The sequence below is a fragment of the Haliotis rufescens genome, unplaced genomic scaffold, assembly GCF_023055435.1.
Source record: "Haliotis rufescens isolate VD_foot unplaced genomic scaffold, xgHalRufe1.0.p SCAF_6, whole genome shotgun sequence".
Classification (NCBI taxonomy): Eukaryota; Metazoa; Mollusca; class Gastropoda; order Lepetellida; family Haliotidae; genus Haliotis; species Haliotis rufescens.
This window is the reverse complement of record NW_025964334.1, coordinates 5241605-5256485: the sequence shown is the minus strand read 5'-3', so window position 1 is coordinate 5256485 and position 14881 is coordinate 5241605. Positions and strand designations below refer to the sequence as shown.

Sequence of the window (14881 nt, the reverse complement as noted above, 5' to 3'; positions counted from 1 at the left end):
CTGGACTGATAAGGGGGGGGGGGGGGGGGGGTCGGGTAGCCTAGTGATTTAAGCGTTCGTTCGTCACGCCGAAGACCCGGGATCGATTCCCGACATGGGTACAATGTGTGAAGCCTATTTCTGGTGTCCCCCGCCGTGATATTGCTGGAATATTGCTAAAAGCTGCGTATAACTATACTCACTCACTCACTGTACTGATAAAGAAAAATTCTGTCATTTTTGTTTTAAATCATTTTCAAAGCAACCAAACAAGCGAAGAAAAATCCACTGTAGCAATGTTTGTTTCTTTGTTTGTTTAATGCCGCAGGCGGCAATATTACAGCTATACGACGGCTGGCTGTAAATAATCGAGTCTGGACAAGACAATCCAGTGATTGAAAACATGAGTATCGATCTATGCAATCGGGATACGATGACATGTATTAACAAAGTCAGCGAGCCTGCCCACCCGATCCCGTTAGTTGTAATATTCAGTGACGTCACGCACTATCAGAATGACGTCATGTACACAATGTGAGCTTCTCGAAAGATTCTCTCTTCATATCAGATTGGTTGGTTGGTTTGTTGTTTTACGCCACACTCAGCAATATTCCAGCTATATGACGGCGGTCTGTAAATAATCGAGTCTGGACCCAGACAATCCAGTGATTGATATCATGAGCATCGACCCACGCAATTGGGATTGATGACATGCTTCAACCAAGTCAGCGAGCCTGACCACCAGATCCCGTTAGTCGCGGGACCAATCTGATATGAAGAGAGATTGTGTCGGAATATAGAATACTAAACGAGATTCATGAAGCTATTTACTAATCGGCGTTAGAAATTGGCGCTAGTCCGGTAGTCCTTACCAAACTGCCCAATGGTAAAGGTATCATAAGGCCAAGTAGAAATGTGCCATTTTTAAGGGTTGGTCTATAATGTTATCATTATAAGGACTATTGGACTAAATCCGTTAGTTTCTGTCGCTGCTAAGAGTGAGTGAGTGAGTTGGGTTTAACACCGCTTTTAACAGTATTCCAGTCATATCACGGCGTGTCTACTTAATGTGGGGGGAAAGCCCCAAGTGATGCAGCCATTAGACGTTTACCACGTCGGTGAAACCCACGAGCACGGGTATGGTGCTGACAAACCTAGAAACATAATCGGGGCGAACTGGGATTCGAACCCACAATCATAGGTTTCTGGCGTACCCAAGGGACGCAACTCTGCACAGCGAATTGCGGCGCCTTCGACGACTGGGCCACCCGTGCCCCCTTTGCTGTTAAGAGGAGAGAGAGAGAGAGAGAGAGAGAGAGAGAGAGAGAGAGAGAGAGAGAGAGAGAGAGGAGGAGGACATTCTTTGGTCCCTCAGTTTATATCGCTGCAGCCTGAAAAATAATGGAGTCTGGGCTACGCTGCAGGTGTAAAATGACACTGAGCCTGACCACCGATCCATTAAATCTCATTATGACCCGCACAGGTTGCTGGGGTCCTGTTCTATAGCCGCGGTCTTCTACGTTGTTAAAGCGGTCGTTCGTGTCGTCGAAGACCATGTTCGATCCCCAACACTGTACACTGTGTGAAGTCGTGCCCACCGCCGAGATATTACTGGAATACCGCTGGAAGCGATGCAAAACCCTACTCGCACTCGACCATTTTCCTCCATAATTACTCAAACGTTCAGATCACATCGTATCCGGTTCAGTCTTTGCATCAAAATCGCACTGACGAAGGACTAAAAGATATAAGCTTTAGCTTGATGCAATATATACAACGTGAAATACCAACATCACCAACATAATACCTATTTTCAGGCAACTTTAAACTGAGTGTTTCTGAAATCATACACTTTAGTTTAAAACACCCTACAGTGACAAGGGAGATAATCTGTCACGACACAGGTGTGAAGCGCAGCCGTTGCACCCATCAGAGCAGGTGTTGGTTCTCTTGGACACACGGCAATCATCACTTCACGTTGGGACTCGCAGCATGGAAACAAGCGCCACAGACCGCCTCTTGTTTCTCACAGAAAATGTACACGATATTCGACGGTTGGGTACAGACTGGGGTTTTAGTGAAGAAACGATTGAGCGATGTGCAGACAAGGCGATGTGCGCGACCATTCCAGGTCAGTATTCTCCATTGTCTCTCAAAGACATTTCCTGGGAGAATCTGACAATATGGTTCAAGCAGCTCCAGCGAAAGACGAGCACAAGAACACGTGTTGCTGTCGGCGTCGTGTTTTTAGTTTTTTTCGGCTTCAATGTACTCCAAGCGGTGGGGGACGATTCTTATATCGGTAGGTAAAATTATTAGTTTCTTAAATATTTTAACAGTTTTAAGCATATGCGTTTCAAAGATATATGCATGGCAAATCATCCTTACGGTATACTACATTTCCGTGAGGCATGGTAACAGTATTAGTACTATAATTACAAGCTAAAGTTGTCATATCTTTCAGAATTGATGGTCAGGGATATTATCCATAACTAATCGTTCAAGATGCCTTATTTTCGATGATTATTATTCATCGATATAATGTTATGATAACGTTATACTTATAGTGTATATGACCTGTGAAGATCCGGTGTAGAATAGGTCTTCACCAACCCATACTTGCCTTAAAAGGCGACTGTGCTTGTCGTAAGAGGCGACTAACGGGATCGGGTGGTCAGGCTCGCTGACTTGGTTGATGCATATCATCGTATCCCAATTGCGTGGATCGATGTTCATGATGTCAATCACTGGATTGTCTGGTCAGACTCGATTATTTACAGACCGCCGTCATATAGCTGGAATGCGGCGTTAAACAACAAACAATCAATCAAACTATAGTGTATATATGTTCAAACTCATATACTTTTATAAGAGACGCTGGTCGACGGATCCAATTCATATTAATTCATATTTAATTCACATAGATTATAAAGAATTATAATGTCTAATGTTGCATAGATCAACGGTAGAATGAGTTTATTAACGAAAGTTTACACATAAATCAAGTATAATAAATTAAGGTATGCTTTTTCGCATTTAGATAAGTGTGATGAGTTTACTGTTGTGTTTTTTTCCTCAGGCGAGTGTGTGAGACATATTGAATACACCTTGAATTTTTACTCCCGACTCATGGCTGTACCGCTTCACCGTATGCTGAATGTAGAGGGTAAGTGAGTTAGTGAGTGAGTTGGGTTTAACGCCGCTTTTAACAGTATTATATCTAGTTATATCACGGCGTGTCCCGAAGTGAAGTTATATACCCGAAGTGATGCAGGTCTCAGACGTTTACCACTTCAGTAAAACCCACCAGCACGAGTAAGGTGCTGACAAACCTAGAAACATAATCCGGGCGAACCCACAATCATGTTTCTGGTGTGACCAAGGGACGCAAAAAAAAAAAGAAAAAAAAAAAAAGGAACGCAAGTCTGCACAGCGAATCGCGGCGCCTTCGACGACTGGGCCACCCGTGCCCCCTATAGAGGATAAGTAGTCCGTGGAGCCACGTTATAACGAGGGTAATTCTGTTGACCATTTATAGTCAACTTCCAGACGCTGTGATTAGGCCACGCCGTTGAGAAATTAACTGTTACCATTTCCTGTTGGATTGGTGTTATACTACATGTCGTAAATTCTACGTACACAGTTCACAGTAAATTGTGTTTAAGCGACTTGAATCTAACTTCCTGTGTCAGCCTATCCTAGCTTAGTCCCCGTTAAAAAGGCGCTCGGTACTTTCCCCCTTATTTTCGAGCTGGACCGCCTCCGTGGTCTAGTGGTCGAGCGCCCGCCAAGAGAGCGGAAGGTCCGGGGTTCGATCCCCTGCCGCGTCATAACCAAAGAAGTTAAAAGATGGTACTTGTTGTTACCCTGTCTGGCGCTCGGTATTAAGGGGCTAAAAGAGGGACTGGTCGGCTCGGAGTCAGTATACTGTGTCTGAGTGAGGTATTCATGTTAAACTGCAGCATGGTATCTCAGTAAGCTTGCACTATAAATCGGCATCAGTCTGGATTGGCACACACACACACACACACACACACACACACACACACACACACACACACACACACACACACACGTCGCTATATAAGTGCAATAATCTTGGACGCGATGTTGAACCCAATTTCATTTAACCATTTTCGAGCAGACAAGTAAATATATTAAAATTAAATCCAACTCATGTCGAGAATGACCTGGCAAGTCTAGATTGTCCCAGGTCTTGGGAATTAAGCACTGTTCTGGGATCCGTTTGGAGTTTACTTATTTTGTAGATATATATTTTTAAATAAGATAACTTTATTTCTGGAGTAAAGTGTTAGTGTAGAGTAGACTAACCAATCACTGTTGTATGATAACCCCACGATGCTGGATTAGACGTCGTGTGCGTGTCAACTTCTATTGTTGGAGGAAAGCCGAAGTGATGGACTCGAGGTGTTTACGACGTTTGTGAAACCCACGAGCATGGTATGGTGCTGATACACCTAGAGTCGCCAGGGATTCGAACACACGGTCATCGGGTTCTGTCACGGATAAGGGCAGCACATGGAAATGCTAAGCTATAGACGAATGGTTTACCATTTCGTGGAGACGATATACACTGCAGGTGTCTTCTGTAGGTACAACGTCCGTGCACATGCTGCTCTTTCCTAGGTTATGCCATTGACACGTCGTTCGGTGCAGCCCACAGTTGTCTCCCTTTAGTATTTTATATGTCCCAGCTCTTTAAATAGAACACAGCTCAGATTATATATTTTGCATGCATGGGTACATGTTTGTCTTTACTTCTATCGTGATGTTTTGGACAACACCCTACTATAAATTAAGGAGATGAGTATCAAGAAGTTGTTTACAAAACGACCTTAATAGTATTTATAATCACAGAGCAAGAGTATGTCCGTCATATGTCTATTGCGATAAACTGTACAGACATATGCCACTTGGTATCCGGTTCACCCCGATGTAACATCTCCCATCCTGTACCCAACGTGACAAACGCGTAATAGTGAGGTGCAACAGCTGGCGGGAGACATCATGGTGATGGTCACGTAGCACCAGGGGCAGATGGCAGTTGATGGAGTATATACAGAAACCATTCCCTTCCTCACACCTCAGCGCACAACGTGTACGACAACCCCGTGCTGGCACAACCGCTTTGTTTTACGCAATGCAGACAGTTTTCTGTCCGGCTGCAGGCAGTACTATGTTATCAGACGCAGTCGTGGATGACTGACAAGGCGCAGAACAGCCCCATCCCATTCTGCCATTGTGTAGATGATCAATCTGCATTGATTCCCATGCCACCCTTTGTTGTCTGATCAAAAACATTTACAAGCCATACGTTCGTCTTGGCGTTATTCTGCATCTTCCGTCTTGAACCACTGACGTCTCCGCATGCACGATGTCTGCCCCGGGCGTGTATAATCTTGACCACTTCAGGGCCAAGGTTGAAGCAGTTTGTAAGATAGCCCGAGACGACGGCATGACAGCCACCGGAATAAATCAATGCTTGGACCAGTCGCTCGGCGCGCCAGATGCCGCAGCCAATGATGAGCCAATTGCTGTCTTCACTCGCTGGATGTGGTGTAACGTGACCGCTCCACGACTCTGTCTGTTCTCGGTGGTCAGTGCTCTGTTTCTGGCGGTCAGCCCAACTGGACACAGTGTTCTGGGATTATTGTTACCCCAGGATATGATCGCTAATGGAATGGTTGCAGTCTTAAAATTCGCTCGACTTTCATCAGTTCCGTTCCATGGGATGATTGACTTTTCAAGTAAGAAACTCTTCAGTTTCAAGGTAGAAGTAGTATGTAGTATACGGTAAACCCTTTTTATTCCAAAGTTGAATGTTCCCAAAAGAACAGATCAAGATATCGTGAGTGAGTTTGGTTTTACGCCGCTTTTAGCAATATTCCAGCAATATCACGGCGGGGGACACCAGTGTGAGTGAATGAGTATGGTTTTACGCCGCTTTTAGCAATATTCCAGCAATATCACGGCGGGGGACACCAGAAATGGGCTTCACACATTGTACCCATGTGGGAATCGAACCCGCGTCTTCGACGTGACGAGCAAACGTTTTAACTACTAGGCTACCCCACCGCCCTTAGAGCAAGATATAGATGTCCCCAGCTATAGCTTTTGTAATGTAGGACTCTGTGTTTAAGGAATGGACCTAGACCCACTTTCACAAAGCGATCGTAACTCTTGGACTATTGTACCGTTAATACTCCATCAATGGCTTACAATGGTCATAGACGTGCGATCGCTACGACAAATTGTTGCAGTTTTTCGTCCCACAAACTGATCTCAGCACAACCTGTACCTCTCTGTCCCAATCTGTACGTGGTCCTAGTGCTAAGATGTCTTTGTGGAGTGGGGCACACGACTTATAACCGTAGGCACAATGCACTGGGGTCATTTGGGTGTGTTGTCGTACCTCGACGACGTTGATCGTTGCTCATGTCGTCAGCCACTGGATTTCCTAGCTAGAATACAGGTCGCCGTGAACATATGGATGTAACATTGCTCATATATTCACTCACTCACACATACACTCCGTGGTATAGATGTAACATTGCTGACATTCACTCACTCACTCATGCACTCCGTGGCATAGATGTAACATTGCTGACATTCACTCACTCACTCATACACTCCGTGATATAGATGTAACATTGCTGACATTAATTCACTCACTCACTCATACATTCCGTGGTATAGATGTAACAATGCTGACATTCACTCACTCATACACTTCGTAGTATAGATGTAACATTGCTGACATTAATTCACTCACTCACTCATACATTCCGTGGTATAGATGTAACAATGCTGACATTCACTCACTCATACACTCCGTGATATAGATATAACATTGCTGATATTCACTCACTCACTCATACACTCCGTGATATAGATTCAACATTGCTGACTTTCACTCACTCACTCACACACTCCGTGGTATAGATGTAACATTGCTGACATTCACTCACTCACTCATACACTCCGTGATGTAGATGTAACATTGCTGACATTAATTCACTCACTCACTCATACATTCCGTGGTATGTATGTAACAATGCTGACATTCACTCACTCATACACTTCGTAGTATAGATGTAACATTGCTGACATTAATTCACTCACTCACTCATACATTCCGTGGTATAGATGTAACAATGCTGACATTCACTCACTCATACACTCCGTGATATAGATGTAACATTGCTGATATTCACTCACTCACTCATACACTCCGTGATATAGATGTAACATTGCTGATATCACTCACTCACTCACACACTCCGTTGTATAGATGTAACATTGCTGACATTCACTCACTCATACACTCCGTGGACATTCACTCACTCACTCACTCACTCACACATTCCGTGGTATAGATGTAACATTGCTGACATTCACTCACTCATACACTCTGTGGTATAGATGTAGCATTGCTGACATTCACTCACTCATACACTCCGTGATATAGATGTAACATTGCTGACATTCACTCACTCACTCACACACTCCGTGGTATAGATGTAACATTGCTGACATTCACTCACTCATACACTCCGTGGTATAGATGTAACATTGCTGACATTCACTCACTCACTCATACACTTCGTAGTATAGATGTAACATTGCTGACATTCACTCACTCACTCATACACTCCGTGATATAGATGTAACATTGCTGACATCCACTCACTCACTCATACACTTCGTAGTATAGATGTAACATTGCTGACATTCACTCACTCATACAGTCCTCAGTTTTCTTTGGCTCAGGCTGATCCATTGTATGTAATATTTCTTCTGGGAGAGTGTGTAGAAAATCTACCTGAATCATTTTTTGTAAGTATCTTTTACTTATTTTTTATACCTTTTGGAATTATTTCTATGTCCCATTTCGAGACAGCGCTTGTACCTGTATCAGTGAAGTGATCAACATCTTGTGTTTGTTGCATAAGGCCGCACTCAGCAATATTCCAGCTATATGGTGTCGGTCTGTAAATAAAAGAGCCTGGACCAGACAATTTAGCGATTGACATGATGAGCATCGAATTGAACACACTTTTTGAACACGATGACGTACATCAACCAAATCACGGAGCCTGACCACCCGATCCCGCTAGCCGTATCTTACAACAAGCATGGGATGCTGAAGATATATTCACGGGGAATATGTCTGATAGCCAATGTGCTACACCAGCAAGATAATGGAACAATACGACATTCTGACGGGTGGGATGAGGATGGGGCTAAACACCCGTAAGATGATTGCTTCTTTTCGGTGTAACTGTTTTACCGACACCCTGTTTTGCAATATTCACATAATGGTCCGTCTTACTGTACCCTACTGTGGTGAAAACATGAGTTGTTCATCATAATCCGTACGTGACACATGTTCAACCCAACCAGTACAGCACAGCTGTTGCAGTTGTTTGATTTGACCCCTTATCATCTGTTGGCGTCGAGTGTCAGAGCGACCTGTTGCTTGCCCGTTCATCGTTAGTGTGACCTGCCCTCCATGCAGTAGGACCCGGATTTGATGTTGTGCAGAGTTGCGTCCCTTAGTAATTCGAGGAGCCGTGATATGACAACTGTTCAAAGAGTTATCCTCTACTAATTTTTGTTTTGATTTTTGTTTTGATTTTTCGAAGTACGTGCAAACACCCAGTCAAGGGATTGTTTACCCTTTGGTTATTTCGCCCAGATGTAGTAGCGTCTGAGTATAGTTTAGGCAAATTCATACTGTTGAGAATATGCACACCGATCTGTATTAAGTATTAGGAGAAGGCCTCGTAAGCGGTCACTTGTGCCAAATCCATTGGATTTTCCGCAATAAAATATGTTTAAATGAAAATATTAAGCATTAGCAGCTATGGTAGAACTTACTCTATTTTGAAAAGCGTCCTAGTTTATTTACTTATTGTATCCCGGTTGTTTACAGACTACTACAGCAGCGAATGTTTCGTGAACAACCCGTTGTACGTTGTGCCGGGCCCGGAGTGTAACACGTGCAAGAACCACAAGTCTGTCAAGGAACTGAAGGTCAAGATGAAGACATTGAAGCTCCACCTGATGTCGTATCCCCTAATACACAGAGTGAGCATTGAGAAATGACGTCCTTGCATAGTGTTCAGACCCGTGAAGATTCCGGGGTAGAATAGGTCTTTAGCAACCCATGCTTGCCGTAAAAGTCGACTTTGCTTGTCGTAAAAGGCGACTAACGGGATCGGGTGGTCAGGCTCGCTGACTTGGTTGATGCATGTCATCGATCCCATTTGCGTGGATCGATGCTCATGATATTAATCACTGGATTGTCTGGCCCAGACTCGATTATTTACAGACCGCCGTCATATAGCTGGAATATTGCTGAGTGCGGCGTTAAACAACAAACCAACAAACCAACCAGCGTAGTATTCAACAGTGTATAATAATACATATTAATCAGGTACATAATACCATTTTGGTATACCGTATTTCTTCTAATGGAACCCCAACGTCTATCTTTTCGGACATTCTATACTACCGTTTATTGGATACCAGGCGTCTCTGGAGAACAGAACCCGGGCCTTCGGCGTGACGAATGAACCCAATAACCACTAGGCTACCCATTGTGTTACTGTATGTGACTGCAATGCGGTATATATGATTAACAGAAATGCATGTAAACGAACTCGTGGGTGGTTACAGACTACGTATAACGGTATGTCTTTTTTCAATTAAATAATAACACTGATTATTATGTTCCAACGTGAGGCATTTGGCAGGATTCAAAGTGGATCTACCTGTACGGTACCTGTCCATCTCTTGTTCGCAGGGTCTGCAGACACCTGTGCATCTGGAGGATGTTGAAGCTGTTATTAGGAAAGAGAAGGATCACCTTGTACAGCATCCCATCGACTGCACGGCGGGGTGGGCTGTGCAGGCAAGTGACCTGGCACGGGAGAATTTGCTGGGGCAGATCGAAGCCGAGAAGAACTTCTCTTGTGTATGGTAAGAATGTATTCATCTTTATAACCTGGCGACCGCCTCCGTGGTCTTCTGGTAGAGCGTCCGCCCGGTGAGCAGTAGGTCCGGGGTTCGATCCCCGACCGCGTCATACCAAAAGACGTTAAAAGATGGTACTTGTTGTTACCCTGTCTGGCGCTCGGCATTAAGGGGCTAAAACAAGGACTGGTCGGCTCTGAGTCAGTATACTGTGTCTGAGAGGGGTATTCATGTTAAACTGCGGCATGGTATCTCAGTGAGCTAGCACTATAAATCGGCATCAGTCTAGTACAAGCAGCCACACAAACACACACACGCACATGCACGTCGCTATATAAGTGCAATAATCTTGGACGCGACGTTAAACCCCATTTCACCTCACCCCACCTTATAACCTGGCGGTGATGACGTCAATAGACTTCGTAATAATGATCCCTTTTTAGAAAAAAATAAAATAAAATAAAACATGCCAATTTGGCAATGGATGCTTGACACTGGAGGAGGGTGTGTTATACTCTCCCCAAATTGATTCCGACACTCTTAATGTCAGCCTGTGTCAGTCCGTCTATCAGGTGATGGACAGCCTCACTTGGGTTGTCTGCCCCTGTGTATCACTGTCCAGGAACCGTCTGGCTTAACATCGTTGATAATGTCCAGCAGGTGATATCATACTGGTTAGTGTTAGCGATGCGATAAACCCTTCCCATAACTTGGTATCCTGATCCGATAAATATGCAAATGAGGTCAGCTAACAGGAACTATGTTTAAAGGGCAAGTTCACACGGAAATGAACCAATTTTTCTTGTACTTTTTCCACATTAAAAGTGTTAACATAGAAGTGTCATAGACAAAAATATAAAAACATCATATTTAATTAACATATTTTTTGCATTAAAACGATTTATATTTTTCACATTTACCAAGTGTTCTATTTCCATAACAAAAACACCATGGCTTATGCCCCTTGCAATATGACGTCATTGGTGCCAATTGATAAACATTATGACGTCATCATGCTTTGTTAGAGCCGCTTCACGTGGTGTAGGTACAGTTTTGTGATTCTAGCGTCTCAGATGCCAGCCAGAATTGTGTTATGCTGAGTCACCACTGCGCCGGAGTGTGTCGTAGACCATGTTGTTTTACGGCAAACTGGTCCTTGATATCTTTTGCGTTGAGAATAGACAGGGACCTAGTTGAATTGGCACCAATTACGTCATAATCTAAGGGGGATAACTCAGGCCTATTTCGCTCGTAAAACGAAGGCCTCATAACGACATATCATTTTAACACTATTGTGAGCTTCCTACTTTCACTGTGAAAAAAAATGAGCGTATATTTTCAAACACAGATACTAACTAATTCTAAAATTGCGTTTTGTTTAGAAAAAGAAAGAAAGTGATTTTTGCGTGTACACTTCCCCTTTAAGCTCCATACATTGTATTCATTAACGTTCAGACAGGGGTATCCCAGTCTGTGGATGTGTTTGAGGTCATGGCTGCCAACCATTGGTCACTATCTGATAAATGGGGAGATTCACTCAAACAATGTATTCATCACTGTTTTCTAAAGTTACTTCATAAAGCGAAATTACGTCTTAAACAGCGATTGTTTTTATAATCACATTATATGATATTAATGATATGGAAAATGGGGCACGGTCGGCCCAGTCGTCTAAGGCGCCGCGATTCGCTGTGCAGAGTTGCGTTCTCTGTGATTGTGGGTTCGAATCCCGGTTCACCCCGATTATGTTTCTAGGTTTGTCAGCACCATACCCGTGCTCGTGGGTTTCACCGAAGTGGTAAACGTCTGAGACCTGCATCACTTCGGGCTTTCCTCCCACATTAAGCTGACACGCCGTGATATAACTGGAAAACTGTTAAAAGCGGCGTAAAACCCAACTCACTCACTCACTATGATATGGAAACATTCAACTTCGTCATTCAAGCTATGACACTGATCGTTAAGATTTTACTGGCGCTTCAAACACTATATCGACGGGTTTTCAGGAACAGCAAGGAGAAGATGTTTCTAGGTCAGCTGATGAGGCGCCTGTTTCCCCGGCCGTCCATCATCCCACCCGAGACGGAGATCGCCCTTCAGAAATACCTCTATATAGACGGTGTCGGGGGAAAGCAGAGGACTTTGGTGGGTACAACTTCTCTTTGGTGTCGCTGAATAATGTGAGCTTGGAGCTTGAGGTCAGAACTTTACGCGTGGAACAGTTTATTTCTAGGCTGATATCTTTCATTTAAAGGTCCCATAAAACAGTTTATAAAAGCGACAAGAGCCTTTCCATATCCATACGAAGTCTCTGCCCAAAACAGATGTACGGTTCCGACTATGTGTTTATGAATTACTATAGGCCGGTAAAGATCTGCATTATAATAGGTCTTCAGCAACCCATGCTTGTCGTAAGAGGCGACTAAAGGGATCGGGTGGTCAGGCTCGCTGACTTAATTGATGCACGTCATCGTATCCCGAATGCGTTGATCGATGCTGATGATGTCAAACACTGGATTGTCTGGTCCAGACTCGATTAGCAATAGACCGCCGCACTCATTTAGAGTGCGGTGTTTAACAACAAACAAACAAAAACACATGGTGTCATCTAACGCGTGAATATGAAGGGTGTGTCTCTGTTTCAGCCTCCCAGTTCCCAGGGTGGCTACAGCTGGTACGCCCAGGGGCAGGGGACGCGGAAGGTGGTGTTCAACTCTCCCGAGGCGTGTGTCGACACCTGCAACACGTTTCAAATTACCTTGAAGGAGGGAGATATATGTAAGTTGATGACACATGATGGTCAATATTACAACTCTGTTTGGTATAACGATGTTGTAAAAGAGATTATAATATACGAGAAAAAGCAGTTACGGAGCATGAATAATGTTGGAGATAATTTTTAAGACAATGTGTGCTGAGTCTTCACCCCAAAAACAAATATCCAAAAATATTCATTATCCCTAACTGTTTTTGTCCGGGTGCGAGGATGGGTCAGTCGTCTTTAGCGAAGCGCCACACATACTTTATATTCAATGACACGGGGATGCGTTGTTGGAAAACCAACCGTCCGAATACATGAATGTCAATGCTATAAACGCACACGCCCACGCACACGCGCGCACACACACATACACGCACGCACGCATCCACACACGCATCCCCCCCACATACATTTTTGGACATAAATCCACAGCATCAGAACTTCATACGGAATCCTTATCATTTCACTGAATGTTCAGGCTGTCAGATTAACGTGGTTTTACTGATGTATATTTACACATAACGCGTCATGCAATTTCATTATGGTTTTATTTAAATATTAAATACCTTTGTTTCAGTGACATTCCCCAGTTGGATTTGGACAGTTAATGTTGAAGAAAATGGCGAAGAAATAAGTGTCGGATTTCTTGGACATATCCTTCCCTGATAATCTTTTGGGTCTTTCTCATCTGTCGGCCTCCCGACCTGCCGGTCTCCCGAATCTGTCGGCCTCCGATCTGTCAGCCTCCGATCTGTCGGTCTCCGATCTGCCGGTCTCCCGAATCTGTCGGTCTCCGATCTGTCAGCCTCCGATCTGTCGGTCTCCGATCTGCCGGTCTCCCGAATCTGTCGGCCTCCCGATCTGCCGGTCTCCCGAATCTGTCGGCCTCCCGATCTGCCGGTCTCCCGAATCTGTCGGTCTCCCGATCTGTCCGTCGCCATAACCTATTGACCTACCGATCTGTCTTGGCCCCTAATCTTTCGACCTCCGGATCTGACGGTCGACCTAACCTATCGGCCTCCAGATCTGTCCGTCGCCATAACCTATTGACATCCCGATCTGTCTTGGCCCCTAATCTATTGACCTCCGGATCTCACGGTCTCCCTGCCTTCCATTTTGTCGGTCGCCCTAACCTATTGGTCTCCCAATCTGTCGGTCAACCTAATCTGTCGGCCACCCGATAAGTGGGAGTTAATGTCTTCTCTCCTCTGACATATCTATCTACCCACTGTTAGGGGCGGTCGGGTAGCCTAGTGGTTAAAGCGTTCGCTCGTCACGCCGAAGACCCGGGTTCGATTCCCGACATGGGTACAATGTGTGAAGCCCATTTCTGGTGTCCCCCGCCGTGATATTGCTGGAATATTGCTAAAAGCGGCGTAAAAACGATATACATACCCACTGTTAACGTGGATATTCTCGTGCTAACGTCTTCACTCATACGTGCATTATTACAATGCTGTATTGCTGTCTGTTCTCTTTCGGATTCCATCTGTCTTCGACATTTCTGATAAAGTAATTGACAATAAAGACATTTCCTTGAACCTGTTTTTCACTTCTATTTTCTCCTGAAGAAGAAATGAAATTGGATGAACGTTTCGTTTAATTGACGAAAACATTTACCAAGACTTTGTTCAAACGTGATCAGTGGTACCTGACAACAGATCCCCACACACAAATGTAAAACTATTTTATAATTTGATTAATTAAAACTATACTAAATTTATCTGAAAACAAATATCTATATTTAACAAGTTGTTCACCGACTCAATGACATAACGCTTTATACCGGAACTACTTTCAGTAGTTTATCTCATCTCGTGGCCAGCTAAAGATCATTAAAATATAAACATTGCCAGGTCTTTCGATAAGATCAGGATTAGACAAAATTAGCTAGATATTTATAATTATTAGTTTTAGTTCTGAGGAAACCTATACTAACACATACAGTACTGAATCGTTTGGTGTTGACGCAATGCAGACATCATTGTTGACGTCACACCGGTAATGACGTAACAACCTTTGTTGCTATGGGTTATTATTGTTATTGCTATGGGTTAAACCCCCGTTACACTGTCAAAATATTTGGTAAAATCGTATGGGCTGTTTACACTCATCAAAGTTTTGACAGGAATTATCTTGCCA

At 43.9% G+C, this 14881-nt stretch overlaps 1 protein-coding gene across 2 annotated transcripts; it reads left to right on the top strand.

The window, feature by feature from the left end:
• Positions 1-1937: 1937 nt before the first annotated feature.
• On the top strand, positions 1938-14280 carry LOC124148819. 2 transcript variants are annotated; one of them, XM_046520128.2, is made up of 7 exons: positions 1938-2281; positions 3059-3145; positions 8936-9090; positions 9809-9984; positions 11985-12123; positions 12624-12756; positions 13317-14280. In XM_046520128.2, the coding sequence occupies exons 1-7, from the start codon at positions 1972-1974 to the stop codon at positions 13403-13405; spliced, it is 1089 nt and encodes a 362-aa protein (XP_046376084.2). In that variant the 5' UTR covers positions 1938-1971; the 3' UTR covers positions 13406-14280. The 2 variants fall into 2 exon arrangements, with proteins under 2 accessions (XP_046376084.2, XP_046376085.2); XM_046520129.2 differs by lacking the exons at positions 1938-2281; positions 3059-3145 and adding an exon at positions 5036-5747.
• The last annotated feature ends 601 nt before the right edge of the window (positions 14281-14881 follow it).